General features: G+C 37.9%; 1 protein-coding gene across 1 annotated transcript in view; it reads right to left on the bottom strand.

Moving 5' to 3' along the window:
• The window catches only part of LOC122809318 (proline-rich transmembrane protein 1-like), a 349,184-nt gene extending 335,669 nt beyond the window's left edge, over nt 1–13,515 (bottom strand). The window contains exon 1 of the mRNA XM_044080718.1: nt 13,042–13,515. Coding sequence (XP_043936653.1) covers nt 13,042–13,407 — 366 coding nt within the window. The 5' untranslated portion in view covers nt 13,408–13,515. The remainder of the gene's footprint in view (nt 1–13,041) is intronic.
• Nucleotides 13,516–15,176: the final 1,661 nt, after the last annotated feature.

The following is a 15,176-nucleotide window of genomic DNA, read 5'->3' as shown; positions in this document are numbered from 1 at the left end:
CTAAATGTATCAATGTAATCTACGATTGTTAGAAATAAATAATAATATACACACTTACATGTGTGTGTAGAATTTTGTATAAGGGCCCACACACCTTCTTTGTACCAGGGCCCGGATTTTCTCTCAGTGGCCTTGGTCATAGCTGTCATCTTCTTACAGCAAGAAATCTAGACAAAGCTGTAAATAATGAGGTGTCCAACAAAGGTCCAAAAATAGGGATTATTTTTAAAAATTGCTCTTATAAACTTAGGAAGTTGCTAGAATAACAGATTTTGCATTAGCATGAATTTTCTGAAACTCAAAATGTCTGTCATTATTTTCTGACTTCAGTCCTAAATGATTTGCCAGAAAACCAAAGATTTTATAAAGAACAGACCAAAAACATGAGGCAAAAATCTAGACAGTCTGCAAAAATCTGTACAGTTGAGAGATATAAAATTAATTTTAAATCTACTATATGCTGGGGAAAGTTTGCTCAATTCTACTTTCTGGAAGCTCCTAGATGAAAGACTGAATTATGTTTTGCATTGAGCAGTGCTACAGGAGCTATATTCTTTTCTGTTTTGAATAAGCTATGTTGGGAGTAACTGAAATGAGCTCACAGGCTAAACATGAGTTAAAAGGTCACTGAAACAAACTGCGCTCCTGCAATTGTTTGGTTTAGACAATCACTGATCTTATATTTGCTTGTAATTGGAGACTGGAGTGAAGAAATTCTGCTATGATTTGTCTGTTTTTCCTTCAGTCAATTAATAATTCATTAAACCTGCAAGACTGTGGTTGTTTTATTCTCCAATCTTGGAACAAGAGGCCTCAATATGCCACAATATGCAGTACATACCTTTCAATCTCTTAGCACAAGAAATCTGGACAAAGCCTGACATAATGGGGAAAAAAGGCCCAAAAATAGGGACAATTTTAAATATTCCTCTTATAAACTTAGAAAGTTGGTAGAATAACAGGATTTGTGTTACCATGCATTTTTTTTTTGAAGGATATGAAGTCTGAAACTCAAATGCATGTCTTTGTTTAGTGGTGTTAATCCTTAGATCATCCTGGTGATTTGTCAAAAAAACAGTTTTTATGAGGAACAGACCAAAAATATGAGGCAAAAATCTGGACATTCTGCAAAAATCTGTACAGTTGAGAGGTATGTGAGATAACCAATCTGCCAACATGTTTTGCAGGCTAGGAAGGAAATAGAGTGTACAGTTAAAAACCTACATAACCAGACAGAACAAGCAAATCCCAGCAATCAGCAGTCAGGACTGCACAACAGACAGATGACACAGAACTTTTAACATCTGATCCACAATGCTTCCCACATTCTGCCTATTGTGACGCATGATTTGCTTCTCTGTCAGTGACAAGCAAACAATACAAACTTCCTCTAATTGTTGCTGTGTCCAACCAAAACAATGTGATTTTATGACAATGTTGTGAAAATAAAAAGCCCAGACACTCCCAGACACTGACTAGCTTCATAAAAAGCATATTATACTTAAACAATAATCCACAACTGGGTGTGGGTATCCAAAGATTTATCCACAGATGATGTGGTTTGATGACAAGGACAAAGCCCAATGATCAAACAAAGCCAACCATGGTAGGATACCCACACCCAGTTCTGGATTATTATTATAGTATACAATGAAATTATTTAAGAAAGAAATGTCTTACTTTCCTTAAATAATTTCATTGTATGACAGCACATTAGTGTTCCCTTGCTTTCCCTACTCTGTAGTGATTTACTGAGCATGTGTGATACGTAATTCTGCACGTTTGCACAGTGCATCAGTACAGTGCAGTAGGATAGATGCAAATGACAGTGTCTCCACTTGCCTTTCGCTTTTTAAGAATATGTGTACAAAGACAAAAGTTTTATAAGGAATGTGGCAAAAATCTGAGAAAAGTCAGGGTTGCTCTGCAAAACTGTAGAGAGTTTACAGAAATGGTTACCAGCAGTATAAGCAGACATGCTGTCAGCAATCATACTTCTAACTATTAACAGCTTTGAAAACTTCCCTGATTTTCTAATATTTAGTGCTGTCTTAAAATATCATTCAGATAGCATGAAGGAGCATATTCCAACAGAATGCCATCCTCTCAAGGAGACTTTAGTAGCCAGACTTCTTTCTACTGGGATATGCTCGATTTACAACAGGCACAGAGTGCTCAATCAATATGCAAGTTTTAAAATACTAACAGCCTTTTGTTGTATAATTAAGCAATAACCCACGGATGGGTGTGAGTAATGCTAGATTTACCCACGATTGGTGTGGTTTGGTGACTCCGTGCTACCCTTCAGCAGGTATCCTGGGGCATTTCTGATGTACTGCACATGCGTAAGTGTCGTGTTTGCACATTTACACAGTACATCAGTGCTGTGCAGAGGTAGCAATGGAGAAAGGAAGATCTCCACCACTTTTTTTAAGCTATCTTGCTATGTTAAACTCGTTTAACATAGCGAGATTAATGCAACGGAGAGCTTCCTTTCTCCGTTGTTACCTCTAGACAAGGAAATAAAATCAGGGGATATACTAAGGGAAAAAGTCCAGGTGACTGGACCTTTTTCCATTAGTATATTCTCGGATTTATAACGGGCACACTGGTTGGGTTGGCCAATCAGTGTGCTTGTTTTTGAATATTTAGGGCCAGTCATTGTAATGCTAATTAGTCTACAGCAGGAAGCAGGAGCTACCCGTAACCAGTGTCTGTTTACCCATGAGGATGATAGCTGGTGAATATTGATGTTATACACTAACATTTTTAAAAACACACATATATATTTATTTTTAATAAATAAATAAGCTGTGTAGCTTTTTTAACATTTGATGGATAGTTCTACACATGCCAGGAAAGAGAGACATATTCTTTATATAATGAGTATGCACACATTTCTGTACAAATGCACTCATTTGCATTGAAGGAATGTATTTATGCACATATTAGTTATAGTGGGCCATTAAGCATTGCTAATACATTTTTATTAAGCACAACATAACTGTTTGCTGTTTTATGTAGGCTGCTTTCAGTCCAGTTAGAACTATAAGCATTTTTCTTTGATATTACTTCACAAATTTGCTATCGACAAAATGATGACATTGAATTCAAACTGTTATAGCTGCCTGCTGTAAGGATCTTTTATATAGTACTAATTGTAGATTACCACTTCTCATGAGATGATGTCTAACCAAATAGTCATGTTCAAAGGAAATTTTAGAAACAGTGTATAATAACACGTCTCTTCTGTTTTTATCAACTTTGTAGTTAGGTAGCACCAAGACCTAAAAATTAACCATGATTTAGATCCTCTGTCTCTGTTTCTTAACATTAAAAGCTTACAGTGGTGTAAAGTAAAAATGTACATGTATGACTAGCCCTGCAACTTTTGCATATGTATTAAATTTATTTAAATCCAAAAGCCTTACAATAATCCATTCCATAAATTTGGAAGCAATTAGTTCTTTCCATTGATGACACTCGCATCACAACAATCTATAATAATATTTTTGGTATTAAAAGTCATTCTACAGCAACAGATAGTAATGCCATAAAACTGCATAGAAAATAGCAAGGGTTACTTATCCTGTCTTGCTCAGCAAGATGCCCAGGCAAAATAGGTGCATCAAATTATTTTTTTCAGGTTAGTGATGTATGATTTTATTATAAATGATAAAAATGCTCAAATGCCAAAAACAAAAACATTGGATAAAAATTCTGAATATTCATAATACTGAAAACGCCTAATGTTGGAAGTGTAAATGATTGCAAAAAGAAAACACTTTCCTTTTGCAATTGTTTGAATAGTAGTAGCATTACAGAAAGGATTTTTCTCAGGTTAGTTAGGGTTAGTGGCAGGGTTAGGGTCAGTAGGCATTATCAAAGTTGGGCAGAAGGGATTCATAGCTTGGCTGTTTCTTTTTCTTTATCACATTTAAATTGTCAAAGCTGTACAGAACCTGGACATAACTCTAACTCCCCAACATCTAGCATGAAGTTACATGGTTTCATACAACTAATTAATTGCCCCACACATTATAGCAAGACATCAAACTCCTTATTAGACTGGATCCTGATATCAGACCCTAGTAAATTCATCACCACAGGTACAATGTTAGACTCTGTCTCAGTGACCATCTCCCAATCTGTAGAACCAGGCATCTTACGCATCCACTTAAAATGCATGTTTACAAAACAAAACGCAACCTGTCCAAGTTTAACTCAGAAATATTCATTATTATCCTATCAGCTATTAACTGGAACATCCTAAAAATCCTCCCTTTTGAGGATGTTGTAAACTAATTCATTACAACTTCCCTAAATATCCTAAATAGGCTTACACCTCCTACAAGGAAGAGACTGAAACAAATAATGCAATTTGGCTATCCAAAAAGAGTGGAGTGCTAATGCCCGATAGAGAAAAAGAGTGGAATATAGCAAAAATATAAAACACCATAATATCTTGAAAACTTCAGAATGCTCTGCAACTGTACTAAAAAGCAAATAAATGAAAACATAGCAATAACAACATTCAGAACAACAGTAAACATGACCCTAAAAAATTCTGGTCAGCCATTAAAGAAATCTTACATCCTGACCAAAAATTCAATACTAACCCCTCCTCCCAATAACTCACCACTCAAAAATGCAATACATGTCAACTGTTAGTATAACGCTCCTAACCAAGGATTCCCCAACATCTATTCCTAACCCTACCAGATAGCCACATATCACCACATCCTCCTTCACCTTTAAGCCTGTACCCACATCCTACTTAAAACTAATCTTAGACAAACTCAGACCATGCTTACTTCAGCTGATGACCTTCCCCATGAGTACCTTAAAATAGCAGTCAATAGCATTGCATATCCTTTCTCAGTCCTTCTGAATATGTCAGTCCACAAATCCTGTGTTTCCTGTTGCTGGTAAAAATCACACATTAACTCTCTACAGAAAAGGAGGCAATTCAACAAACATTAGTAACGTTAGACCTACAGCAATCTTATCCAACCTCTCCAAAATACTTGAAAAGAACAATTTCTAAATTATCTCTTAAAGGAAGAACTCCTGTCCTCCCAAACAACATGACTTCTGTCCTTCCCATAGTACTAACACTGCACTTCTAACCTTTGTAAATTCTGTCACTAAAACTAATGGCAAACTAGTCCCCTCCTTATTTCTAAACTTGTCTAAAACCTTCGATACAGTTTGTCACAGCAAACTTCTACTTCAAATGTTATCACTAGGTCTGTCTCAACCCACCCTTCTATTGTTCAAAAGCTACTTGTCCAATAGGTATCAGTCAGTAAAATTACACTTGGTCTTCTTTGCAGACGTTTTAGTCACCACCCGTGTACAAGGGTGTAGCTATGCATACTCAGTGTACTCAAATGAGTGCATTTTTTCTGAGCATTTCTTAAATGCATTGCTGCCCATAGAGTACAGAATACTTAGAATAGTCTAAAACTAGAGCTATACAAAACATACTTCCTTGATAGAAATGCTCCTCTAGAATAGCCTTTTTATGGTTATAACTGGCAACAACTGCAAGTCGTGTCACTTTCCAGAGCATATATGGGCAACTATTTAAGATTTGAGTGCATTTTTAAATGATGGGGGAGACAGCGTGAGGTCTGGCCACAAAATATACATTGCTGGCTAGGCCTCAATCAGTGTACCACAAAGCTGTATCCTTTGTCCCCTCCTTCTCACCAGCACCCTCCACATATCCATACAACAGTCCTCTCTAATGTAATATGCAGATATGCACATCAGACAACCTGGCACATCTCCAAAAAATTACGCAGAAAGTGTTAACAGCCACTGAAACATGGCTTTGCAACTCACAATTCATGATCAACCTAAAAAAACAAACTACTTATTTTTCCCTAAATCCCCCTCTCATGAAAAAAATAAAATGGGGTCTATATTATAATCTCGAAGTTACGGAACATCGAATACAATATGGTTGACACCATATTATCGAATTTCTGTAACTTTGAAAATAAAAAAAAATGAAAACTTCAAATGCTTACCCTAATGGGTTTAAGCAGGGGGGCAAGCCTCCCTGCACCCCTCACACCCATGCTATTTAAATATACCAACTCCGAGATCACACTTTAATGTAGTATGGTACGGAAAGGGAAGATTTCCCTTTCCTGCACTGTAGCACGATCTTGGAGTTGGTATATATTAAGTAGTGGGGGTGTAGGAGGAGCAGGGGGGCTTGCCTCCTTGCCTACACCGGTTAGATTTTTTTTTTTTTTTTTTCTAAATTTTTTTTATTAAATTTCGATTGTTTAATGGTTTGATGCATAAAGTTTGATGTTTATGCATTCGATCCATTAAACAGTCGCGGTTATAATATAGACCCATAAAATGCTCTCTCTTAATAATACAACCATTGAAGTCACTTCTCATAGCAAATTATTAGGGGTGAAAGTGGATGATAATCTTAAATTTGAAATGCATATACAAAATTGCATAAAAATCATTAAAAACTAGGGATACTTTATAGAGTGCAACTAGAACTACACAGACCACTACTTACCTCATTCTATCACTACTTTATGGCACTACCATCCTTACCAACCTCCAAGCATCAAAAATCAAAACTTGAACTATTGTGTAATAAACCTGCTAAATTTGCAGCAAGTACTATTTCTGAACCCACCATTGTATACATTAAAAAGCCTGAATTGGTTAGAAGTACTCCGTCAACTAACATGCACAGAGCTTCTAAACATATAAAACTATTCAGCATCCATCTGCATGTTTGGCACCAACATACTATTCTACACAACTATGTTCCCACTCAGTCATTATGATCCAGTGACCAAAAACTTCTCTTTCTGTCTAAAAGCCCATCAAATCTGTTGGACATGGTCTGTACTCATACCATGTTGCTAAGGCCCGGTTATACCTATATCCATCAGGTCAGTGTCCTCCCTCCAGTCCTTTAAAAACATTCTAAAAGGCTTCTTAGCCAAAATCTGTCTCTGTTCTTGTTCAGTCAACGGATAAATTATATCCCTAAATGTGAACACCTACTTATTTATACCTTACATCTCCTTACTACCCCTTCATTACTCATTATGGCTATAACCCTGTTTTTTCCTGTTCATATTATACTAACTTACCTTTAATTTCTCTAAACTGGCTAAAATTTCTCTAAATATTAAATTATTGCCATATAAGTTGTATCTACCTTTAATCAATGTTTTCACATTATGTCTAATTTGGTAAAATTATTTAATCTGTAGATGTTTTTGTATTATTTTTGAAGCTTGTAAATATTTTGTCCTTAAAACATTTCTTCCTAGACCACCTCTAAAAATTGGCACTTATCCAGTCAGATGCATGGTAATCGACAAGGACTTCACAAGGACCTTACTCACCTAGTTCAACTCACTGATTTTGAGCTCTATATTCACTTTTTTCTGTTAGAAATCACTGATGGTCTGCTTTCTAGGTCAGTATAAGCAGCAATGTATTAGTTTTGTGAGATTTCTCCCTTCTTCATGTTTGTATAACTCTGGTGTTGGTAGATATAGATTTCAGGTGGGGAAAGCAGGCATTTATGTTCATTCAGCTGGTTAAACCCTGACCAGTTTAACTTGGTGAATTGAGACTCGTGTTAAATGTCAGAGATTCATAGGTGAAATGTTATATAACTTACAGTCATCAGCAGCAGCAGCCTATATTTTTCCTCATTTTCTACATGGGGCCAGGTGTCATATCCACTGTTGCTATCTCACTCAAATCAGTCATGTCTGACTCGCAGATCTTCTCTCACACAATCCATCCACCCACCACATTCCTGGATGTCCTTGTTTTCTCTTGCCTTCTTCCTGTTTGAAATTTTCTTCACCAGATTGTGTTCTGCTTTTTTCTCATGAGACCGAACCACTGTAACCTATGCTCTTTGACATTTTCTGCAATTGGATCTACTTTGGCTTCTGCTCTGATGTCCTTATGTCTTCATTTGTCCCACAGTGTGCATCCCACCACTCATCTCAGGGACTTCATTTCCATGACTTCTGGCTTTTTCAACTACTCTGCCTTTACTGTCCAAGTTTCTGTACTATATAGTAGTACTGGACAAACCATTGTTTTGTACATAATACTCTTCAGCTTCTTTGACATTTTTCTGTCACACACTATCTCTGACAGTGTGTGCCAGTTGGCTGCAGCCTCTCTGATTCTGCTTTGACCTCCTCATTCAGACTTCCCTTCACTTCACCCACCCCTCCCAGATACCAGAAGCTGCTAGCCTGTTCCAGTAACTTCCCTTCTCTCAATTCTCAGCTTCTTCTGATTCCCCCATTTGCTGCCATTACAACTGTCTTATCTGTGTTCAGCTTTAACCCATGTGCCTTCAGTTTTGCATTCCATTCCATTTCTCTATCCTTCGCTGAAGTTCTTGGTCTGAGTCTGCCTGTAATGCCACATCATCTGCATACAGCAACTTTGTTGACCTGTCTTCTCTGACTTGTTTGCTAATGTACTCTTTCAGCAGTATGTGCAAAAGTGGGCTCAGAGCTGAACCCTGATGCACACCCATTCCCACTGGGAACCCCTCTGTGAGTCCAAACAGTGTTCATACTTGAGTCATTGGGTATTTGTATATAGCCTGCACCAATTTTACCAATGTTTCTGGGACTTCAAACCATTGCAAGATTCCCCAAATAATGTTTCTTGGAAGCTTGTCATATGCTTTCTCCAAGTCTAGGAAGACCTAACTGGACTCTCTCCTCATCTCTAGCTTCTCCTCAATCATCTGCCTCACTGCAAACATCGGGTCAGTACTGCTGCATCCTCATCTGAAACCAAACTGTTCATTTCCCATCTAACTTTCTACTACTCTGAGTATTCATTTATCAGTCACCCTCCCCAGAACTTTCATGCAGTGTGATAGGAGTTTGATACATATATACTGCCCACAGTGGTGAATGTCTCCTTCATTCTTGTACAGTGGCACTAGTATACCTATTCTCCAGTCATCTGTGATACGCCTTTATTTCCGTACTGCTCAGAGTATCCTCAGGAGCCATTTCTCCCCAACTCATCCAACATCTTGGTCATATCTGCCTTGACTTCAACTGAGCCTGCTACTTTCCCTGACTTCATTTTCCCAAGTGCTATTCTTACTTTTTCCTAGGGTAAGTGCTTCCTCTTCTTTCATTGTTGGCTGTGTCTGGGGCAGTACAGCTTCTGAGGGATTTTCTTCATTCAGAAGCTGCTGGAAGTACTCCTTCCATCCATCTTTGATGTCCTGTGTACTGGTGACCAGTTTTTTGTTGGAATCCCTTATGAAGGGTATCTGACTATCTTCTTTATCTTTCTGTCTTTGCCTTGCAATCTGATAGAGTTTCTTTGTGCCATTTACTGATTCACTTTTCAGAAGCTGGTAGAGTGCCTCTGATGCCTTGTTCTCTGCTATTGTAACTCCTTCATGAACCTGTTTGTTACCCAACCAGTATTCCTTTCTAGCCTGGTTTATCTGTCTCCTACCTGTTTCCTACACTCCTTCTTTCTTCTGATGACTTCCTGGACTTCTGTATTCCACTACCAGCTTTCCTTATGTACCTTGCTTCCATACCTGGCTCGGCCGCATATCTGTTCTATAGTCTTCACACATGCTGCTTTGAGGCACCACCATTCTTCCTCATCTTTACCTATTTTCTTTTCTTCCTGAGGTGCTAGACCCCTGAATAATTTCTTGAACCCCTGTGCTTTCTGTCTGCTCTGGTATGTGATCTTCTAACTGTCTCTCTTGCTGCACCACATGTTGGCCACCATCAATACATTTGCCAAACAGATGTCTAGCTTTATATAGTAGATCTTGCAACTGTTGTCTGAAGGCACTATTTGCCATGAATCTATCACTAATTCTGATGACACCCCTCATTGTCTTCTGGCCCTCTCCCTCACCACAATTCCCACCCCATTTCTAGTCTGTCCTTCTCCTGAGCAGTAGACTCAGGATCCCAAGCCAAGTGACTTTGTTGCACTACCTTCCATCTTGTTTCCTGTCCAACTTCCTCCTTACCATCATGTCATTCATTTCAAAGCTGCATCAAATTCTTAGATCATATTTGGCAGGTTCATTGGTTTTACATCCAGCTTTTTCTCAACAGATCTATCCAAAGTAACCCAAGCAACTGGACACCAGCCAGCAGTTTATGGGCAGCACACACTGGCCAATAGGGGCACATACACCCCTCCTACCATTAGCATGGATACCTGGCATAGGTCAGATAAGATCCTGAACCTTCCTATCACTGGTGGCATTAATCAACATGAGCCAGTTGGCAAGCCCTGCCACGACACTCAGACTGTGATTCATGTTCTCCTAGCTTGAAGATACTGTGCACCACAGTTAATGCCCAAAGTAGTAGATAAAGACAACTCTCCCCCCCTTAATAGGCAATGGACTTGAGATGGAAACAGACAGCATTTATTTTGGGGGGGTGGGAAGGACCCCACAGAAACACAAGGAGAAAATGCAAACTCCATACAGACAATTGGTCGGAGGTCAGGATCAAACCTTATACCTTGTTCATAGGATGCAAAGACCTTAACCATTAGCAACTGGTCTCTAAGAGCTTACAATATTATGTCATATGGGCTCCCTACTGAAACATCAACAAGCAAGAAAACCTAGAAAAGAGCGAATCTCGAAAATCACACTTCTCCTTAAAACTTCTTTTTGCCAGAGGGGGTGGGGGTCAAGTCCCCCCCCTCCCACACGCACTAAACATATACATACTAACTCTGCGATTGACATACTTTGGAGAAAAGGGAGTATTTCAAGACATGGTATATATAAGTCCAATCTTTCGGCCATTCACTCTCCACATATCAAGACTCACTCTAGCAGGTTCCAGCATTTCAAATGGTTGCCCTCAAATGTCCTATAGACCACTACAGTGGAACTAGTGGATGTTATAAAAAAAAAAAAGAGAGAGAGATGAAAAAGAAAACTATTTTTTTTAAACTGGCACAGACATTGTGGAATCTTAGCCTTCATATATTTATATTGTACCATGGATGAATGACCATTTAACGACTTGTTATTAATACAATACCATCATGTCTTTCCCCTCAGCCGTTGTAGTACTGGAACTCCATGCTGCTTGGCTGCATATTAGGTGCATTGACTGCTGTGCTTGCCATGTTTGCTTGCTCTTTCACTTTCACAGAATTTATCAAAGCGATTTGCTAGACTGTATTTAATCTGTGCAAGCAGATGCAAACAAAGCAGAAAAATAAATGTAATTTTAAATGGGATTTTCATGATTTTTATTTTTACCCTTTTCGAACAGCATGCCTGCTGGTTTGGTTTGCCTATATCTCTCTTCTTTCAGGCTTCTCTTTGTTTTTCATTTTCTTTTTTTTTTTTCTGAACTCCACCCACATTCCAGATAGTATAAATACAGCTTTAACTAACCTGTCTTTGTAATGTAAACATAACATAAACATGCGATGTCTGAAAGTAGAGAGATCTCTTACACATCCTGTCTGTTTCTTTGCTTTGGATAACACAAGACAAAATTAATTTGGTTTAACTACCCTTAATCTGGATGTGTTATTACTAGTCACAATTCCACAGAAAGAGATTATTACAATTTTGTGTGCATGCTTGTGCACACCCGTGTGTGTGTGTGTGTGTGTGTGTGTGTGTGTGTGTGTGTGTGTGTGTGTGTGTGTGTGTGTGTGTGTGTTGTAACATCATTTGTACAATATAATATGGGCTTCACCTTTATAGGTTTTCCATAGGATACATAAATCAGAAAATTATTTTGATAGCCTCCTCATATGCTACATACAGATCTGTAATAAAGGCAATAAAAATATTTGAGTGTTAATTATATGTAGATGTTTTTATTTTCTGCTATTTATTTTCACTCTGTCCTCTAGACAGGACTTGTCAAAGGCTGATCTAGTTAGTACACACTGCCACACTGAAGACAAATGAATAAAGTATGTATGTAAGATTCCATGATAAATCATCCCTGTCTTCACCAAGTTTCTCTTTCTCAGTCTGTCTGCATGTCTTTCTTTCTCTCCAAAGGTTGCCACAGTGCTAAAATGGGCTCATGTTTCTTTAACACAATTCACTACCAATGACAAGAAGCAAGCATTTTTCTCCACTTTATCATGGTGTCGTGGATAACCAACACAGACTACAACTACACAGCACATAAGGATGTCCAACAAATTACTACAAGCTGCTTGCACTTTCATGAGAAGCTCATTCAGTGATATACTGTGGCAGAAAGTTATTCCTATTCCTGTGTTAAGGATGCAGAGGTGAGAAATGGTATGAGGGATTCAGATTTATCTCACCAGTGTGACATACATCCTGCGATCTTAAGGCACCCACAGTTTATTGTTCTAGTGTCTATAATTCAAGGTGTGACTTTAAAGTGAAGTCCTAAACTGAGGAACTGGAAATCAACAATGAAGTCTAGATTCATCTTTTCATAAATACTCAGGTTCAGTAAAAGTTAAAGATGTCTCAGAAAATAGGCTAGGTATTACAGATGTCCTATAAACTAGTTGCAGGGTTTTAGAGGCTAAATAACTTTCCCAGCATTGAAAATGATTATGTTTAGCATTCCTGTAAAATAATCTCAGGGTTTCAGATGTCAAGCAAAAGAATAACAATATTAAGCAACATCCCAAAACATTCCACTGAACATGAGTTTAATGACATTAATCACCAGAATTTCCTGCCTTTTCATTAAAAGTAAAACAAAACACGAGCGACGTTTACTAATCCTACTTACTTAAAGAGAAATAGCTGTCAAAGGAATTTTATTTTATAGCTGCTGGGAGTGAATGCACTTTTTCTGTTTTTATTCAGTTGTGATCATATATTTGATTTCATGTGCAACCTTATACCCGACACTACTTTTGTTACACAGATCTTGGGTACATAGTTAAAAGATATACATAATATGAGATTTTATTTCCTAAAATAACACCCAGATTATCAAACGTGCACACTGCTAAGCAGTCTGTTTATCTTACCCCGATCGAGTAGATGAGAGCGGCGATGCCAATGGGCCAACAGCAGCAGAGCAGTGTAAAGATTGAGTAGCCTAAGTAGTCCGGAGGTGCATTTGCCAGGGGCACAGGGGTGACAAGAATGGTTGGCTGCACAGTGGTCACATTAGAAGGTGGCATTATTAAACCATGGTCAGGAATTGCAGGGTATGGAGGGACATATCCTCCTGCTGGTGGGTAGTAACCCTGGTAGTCATACGGTGGAGCAGATGCAAAATGTTTTCCTTCTGCTGGGTCAGTCAGGCTTGAATAAGGTGGTGGTGGAGGCAGAAAACCAGCACTGTTTGGATCTGGATTGTAAACGTTTTCTCCTGTACGCTGTTTCTCCATTTCTCAGGCAGCGAAAAAACAAAGAGGGAATAAAATCTGCTCCTGTAGTCCACAAGTTGTCTGAGCAAAGTACAGTTAAGCACTTCTTGTTCAACTTGTTATATGATTACGTAAACTGTAGGAGTTTACTTTGTCAGTTAAAAGGGAAACTTCAGTTCCTTGTTCTATATATAATACCTACTATGAGAAGGAAATGACTATCAGTTGGCTGCATTCCAAAAGCTTATGACTTCATCTGTAATAATACAGTAGAAATGTGGGAAGAATCTACAGTTGCAGTTTTACTACCAGAATAGTGCAAGAGAAAACATTATGCCTAAATATTACATATTTTAAACTGTATTTTGACTTTAGTAATCCTGAAAGTATTCCTACTATTCCTATGTAAAAGTGTTATTTGAGCAACACTTCGGAATCCTTCAAAAACGTCTTAGCAAATAAAGTGTAGCATTATAGTCAGGTATGATATCCTGTAAATTATGCAAAGAGAAGAGAAGGGGAAACAATGTCTAGCTAGCCAGGTTGCAGCAAGCAGTCATTTGTCTGAGGCAGGTCTGCTCAAATATAGGGTCAAGAGGAGGGGGGTCAGGACAGGGCAGAAGGGTTGGAGAGGGACAAGTTGGCTGGGAGAGGTGGTGAAAAGGGCAGGAACAGAGCAACTCAATCTTTTTGATTCCTGCCTCAGCAGCTTTCAAGTCTTTAGGCAGCATGCATGGCCTATTTAAAGAAAGGTAAGGACCCTTTTTTGTTTTTGCTTCAGCTTTGGCATTGGGTTTGCAAGTTTCTTTGTGTTAATGATTTTGTTAGGAAAGTTAACAAGTTATTTGGCATCATTAAAAATTGTGTATTTTATTAAAGAAAGATGGGGTGCACAAGATTGCTGACTTTAACTTTAGGAGTGTTATGAAGACTGGTAGAGAAGGGTGAAGGCTGCCAGCCTAGCCAGATAGAATTTTATAGATAACTGTCATTTGTAAATATGAATTTTGAACTACAGACTTGTTTTCCTAATTAAAAGAAAATAATGTGAATCACAAGCTTGTTGTCTTAAATGAAAAAAATGCTGTTACAAAAATGTGGCAGCAGTGCTCTCTACTGACCCAGTAAAAGCATGTTGTGACCCTTTGATCTAAAGTCAGCTCTAGTCCATCTAGATGAAGACATTCTTTCTATTGTTTTAACCATGAGTTAAATTGCTAGATTTAAACATGCAAATGTATTTTATTGCTCTGTTTCCTGACCAGCTGCAATATAACAAAAGGGAGATGTTAAGAATGTAAATGAAGTTAATGCGCAGCCTGGGAACTCCAGGAAAGTGTAAAAAATGATGTAATGTTTATCAGAACTGCAATTTCAATTTAAACAGAGAGAACCAGAGATTATTAAGCATTTTTGCCTTGATCATCCAACTCACAGCTCTGCCTGTTATCGTATGTAAATTATCTTAGACTTGTGTTTTTTTAGAGATAGCTAGAAACTAGAAAGATTAGACAAGTGTTTTCCTGTGATGTCAGAACTGTACTACTGAATTATTTTAAGTATTTCTGTGTGATCTCTGAACTCTTTTGACTAGCACTGTGTAGTAGAAAGTATTGTCTTGTGGTTTTAATTATTTGTTATTAAATATTTTAAAACCTTTCAACTGTGGCTGTTTTGTGTAGAGATAAGTTAAGCTCTAAGAGTACATTGCATGTATATAAGGATCATGTACCAAGTCACTCTAATAAGCCTTGACTGTTTAGTCATACTAGCAATTGGATAATAATATT

The sequence above is a fragment of the Protopterus annectens genome, chromosome 8.part0 (assembly GCF_019279795.1).
Source record: "Protopterus annectens isolate FY-2018-M chromosome 8.part0, PAN1.0, whole genome shotgun sequence".
Classification (NCBI taxonomy): domain Eukaryota; kingdom Metazoa; phylum Chordata; order Ceratodontiformes; family Protopteridae; genus Protopterus; species Protopterus annectens.
Note: the sequence above shows the minus strand (reverse complement) of the source record. Positions and strands in the feature narration are given on the sequence as shown.